The 3,864-nt window shown below is 58.3% G+C and overlaps 1 protein-coding gene across 1 annotated transcript; it reads right to left on the reverse strand.

Moving 5' to 3' along the window:
- Positions 1-7: 7 nt before the first annotated feature.
- Positions 8-3,853, reverse strand: LOC122192311 (keratin-associated protein 10-6-like; the record flags this gene model as incomplete). The annotated part of the gene is made up of 3 exons (XM_042892841.1): positions 1,736-3,853; positions 871-1,662; positions 8-810 (listed from the first exon to the last, which is right to left on the reverse strand). Coding segments are annotated over exons 1-3 (1,615 nt in total), but the record flags the coding sequence as incomplete, so codon positions are not given.
- Between the last annotated feature and the right edge of the window lie 11 nt (positions 3,854-3,864).

Consider the following 3,864-nt stretch of genomic DNA (forward strand, 5'->3'; position numbering starts at 1 on the left):
CTTGCACAAGCTGTGGTGCAAAAAAAGGAGCCCTCCTCTTGCACAAAGGGGTGTTGCACAAGTGGAACCGCTTGCACAAGCAGTGGTGCACAAAAAGGAGCCCTCTTCTTGCACAAAGGGGTGCTGCACAAGAGTGTTGCACAAGGGGACGCCTCTTTGCACAAGAGGAGGTGCACAAATGGACCCCCTTGCACGAGCTGTGGTGCAAAAAAGGGCCCTCCTCTTGCACAAGCAGTGGTGTTGCGCGTGATGACACGTCTTGCACAAGGGCTGGTGCACAGGCCTGTTGCACAAGGGCCCTCTTGCACAAGGCGGTGTTGCACAAAAGCACCCTTGCACAAAGCACTAGTGCACAAAGACACCCCTCTTGCACTAGGGGTGACACAAGGGAGTGTTGCACAAGAGGCCCTCTTGCACAAGGGGGGTGTTGCACGAGGCCCAGTGTTGCACGGCGCCTTTGCACAAGAGCCCCCCCCCGCCTCCCCGTGTCGCACGAGGGCGCCTCTGACCGCACGCTGCTGCACGGGGGCTTTGCACAAGAGCTCTTTTGGCGCCGTGCCGTTGCACAAGGCCTCGTGCAAAACACAGTGCGGTTGCACGAGGGTGTTGTGCAAAGCCTGGGCTCGCAAGGGGGGCGTTGCACGAGGGCCTGCATTGCACCATACAGGTGCACGAGGCCCTGTGTTGCACCACAACGCTGCACACAGACCAGCCCTCGTGTTGCACAAGGCCCCGTGTGACACAGGGCTGTTGCACGAGGCCCCCATGTTGCACAGTGAGGGTGCACAAGCTGCACTCTTGCACCACTGCCTTGCACAAGACCCTATGGAGCACTTGAGTGTTGCACAAGGCCCAGCATTGCACCACTGCCTTGCACAAGACCCTATGGAGCACTTGAGTGTTGCACAAGGCCCAGCATTGCACCACTGCCTTGCACAAGACCCCGTGTGGCACTTGAATGTTGCACAAGGCCCTGTGTTGCACCATAAAGGTGAACACAGCCTACTGTTGCACCACTGCCTTGCACAAGACCCTATGGAGCACTTGAGGGTTGCACAAGGCCCTGTGTTGCACCACAGCATTGCACATCCCTCTTTCAACCCTCGTGTTGCACGAGGACCCATGTTGCACCATACAGTTGCACAAGGCCCCGTGTTGCACCACAGCATTGCACACCACCCAACCTCGCACCCTCGTGTTGCACAAGGCCCCGTGTTGCACCATACAGTTGCACAAGGCCCTGTGTTGCACCACAGCATTGCACACACCCCTTGTTCAACCCTTGTGTTGCACGAGGCCCCACGCAGCACTTGAGTGTTGCACAAGGCCCCGTGTTGCACCATACAGTTGCACAAGGCCCCATGTTGCACCAGAGCGTTGCACACCCCCTGTTGAACCCTCGTGTTGCACGAGGCCCCGTGTTGCACCACACAGTTGCACAAGGCCCTGTGTTGCACCACAGCATTGCACACCCCTCTTTCAACCCTCGTGTTGCACGAGGCCGTGTGTTGCACCATACACTTGCACAAAGCCCTGTGTTGCACCATAGCGTTGCACACCACCCCACATCTCACCACCATGTTGCACGAGGCCCTGTGTTGCACCACAGCGTTGCACACCCCCCTGTTGAACCCTCGTGTTGCACAAGGCCCCGTGTTGCACCACAGCATTGCACACCAGCCCACATCTCACCCTTGTGTTGCACGAGGCCCCATGTGGCACCATGCAGTCACACAAGGCCCCGTGTTGCACCATGCAGTCGCACAAGGCCCCGTGTTGCACCACAGCGTTGCACACCACCCAACCTCACGCCCTTGTGTTGCACAAGGCCCTGTGTTGCACCACAGCATCGCACACCACCCCACATCTCACCCTCGTGTTGCACGAGGCCCCGTGAGGCAAATCCAGGTGCACCAGGGCCCCTCGCACGACGGAAACCCACCGGGCCGTGCAACACACGAGCTCCTTGCACAAGGCCCAGCATCTCACAAGTCCCATGGGCTCCAACGTCCCATCGCACGCTGCTGCAGGGCACCAATCCGTTGCACGAGGCCCCGGCACGAGTCTGAGTGTGAGGGCAGCCGCTCCTTGCACGAGTCCTTTGCACGAGGGGCTGCCCCCCCCCCCCGTGTTGCACGGAGCCCCGGCGTCTCTGTGTCCCTTCACACGTCTCGCAGCTGCACCAGGGCGCGTTGCACGAGGGTCTGTTGCACAAGGCTGCGTTGCACGACGTCCCCCATTGCACAGCGTCCCCTGTTGCACGAGGGTGCGATGCACGAGGTCCCATGTTGCACGCGGTCCCGTGTTGCACAAGGGCTTGTTCTTGCACGAGGTCCCGCCTTGCACGAGGCTGCCGTTGCACCGACGTCGCCACCCGTTGCACGAGGACCTGGGGGTTCTTTGCACGAGGATCTGGGGTTCCTTCCACCTCCATCTTTTGCACAAGAAACTCACAAATGGACACGACGGGTCACGCTTTGCACAACGGCGGGGGGGGTTGCACGTGTTTGTGCATTGCACGACGGCACAGGGGTTGCACTGCATGCTGTAAACCTGTCCCTTGCACGACGGCGCTGCTGCAAACGCTGCTCTGAACCAATGCACCGCTGCACGCCCCACCACCTCTTCCTTGCACGAGGGCGAGCACAAGCAAAGCGCCGTGCGTTGCACGAGGGCTGCCGTGCAAAAGCAACACCTGTGTTGTACAACGGCCGCGTTGCAATGAATGTTGCATTGCACGGCGCTGTCGCACCAGTGCTTCGTTGCACGACAGCGTGCATCACACGAGGGCTTCACTACTCACCACGGTGCTGTGCTTTGCACGAGGATTTTGGAGCAAGCACGCAGCACGTTTTGCACAAGAGCTTCAGTGCAAACCATGCATTGCACAACGTGGTGCGTTGCATGAGGGCTCTGTTGCACGGCGTGCAATGCACAGATCCTTCATTGTAAGCGTGCACTGCATTGCACGAGGGCTGCTGTGCAAATCCAACGGCAGCGTGCGTTGCACGAGAGCTCCAGTGCAACACAGCGATGCATGGCACCCCCCTGCACCTTTGCACGGCGCCTTGTGCGTTGCACGAGTCCTTCGTTGCAGCCCAAAGTGCGCGGCGTTGCACGAGTGCTTCTGTGCAAATGCAAAACAGCAGAGTGCGTTGCACAACAGCTTCCATGCAACACTGAGTGCAGGCAGCGCACACAAGTGCTTTTGTGCAAGAGTGTGCACTGTGTTGCACAAGAGCTTTAGTGCAAATCCAACAGCAGCGTGCATTGCACAAGAGCTCCATTGCAGCAGTGTGCACTGTTGCACGAGAGCCCCATTGCAGCAGTGTGCAACGTGTTGCACAAGTGCTTTAGTGCAAATCCAACAGCAGCGTGCGTTGCACAAGAGCTCCATTGCAACAGTCTGCAGTGTGTTGCACAGGAGCTCCATTGCAGCAGTGTGCACCATGTTGCACAAGTGCTTTAGTGCAAATCCAACAGCAGTGTGCATTGCACAAGAGCTCCATTGCAACAGTGTGCACTGTGTTGCACAAGAGCTCCATTGCAGCAGTGTGCACTGCGTTGCACAAGAGCCCCATTGCAGCAGTGTGCAACGTGTTGCACAAGTGCTTTAGTGCAAATCCAACAGCAGCGTGCATTGCACAAGGGCTCCGGTGCAACACAACCTGCATTGCACACCCTTGCACCTTTGCACGGCGCCTTGTGCGTTGCACAAGAGCTTCATTGTGACACAGAGTGCAGTGCACAAGTGTTTTTGACCCCATAGAGGGGACCCCAAAAGGTGACCCTATAGAGGAGACCCCATAGAGCTGATCCCATATAGGAAACCCCATAGTGGTGACCCCATAGAGGTGACCCCAT

Source organism: Lagopus leucura, unplaced genomic scaffold (genome assembly GCF_019238085.1).
Source record: "Lagopus leucura isolate 7727_CA_CO unplaced genomic scaffold, USGS_WTPT01 34647-0_obj-0_obj, whole genome shotgun sequence".
Classification (NCBI taxonomy): domain Eukaryota; kingdom Metazoa; phylum Chordata; class Aves; order Galliformes; family Phasianidae; genus Lagopus; species Lagopus leucura.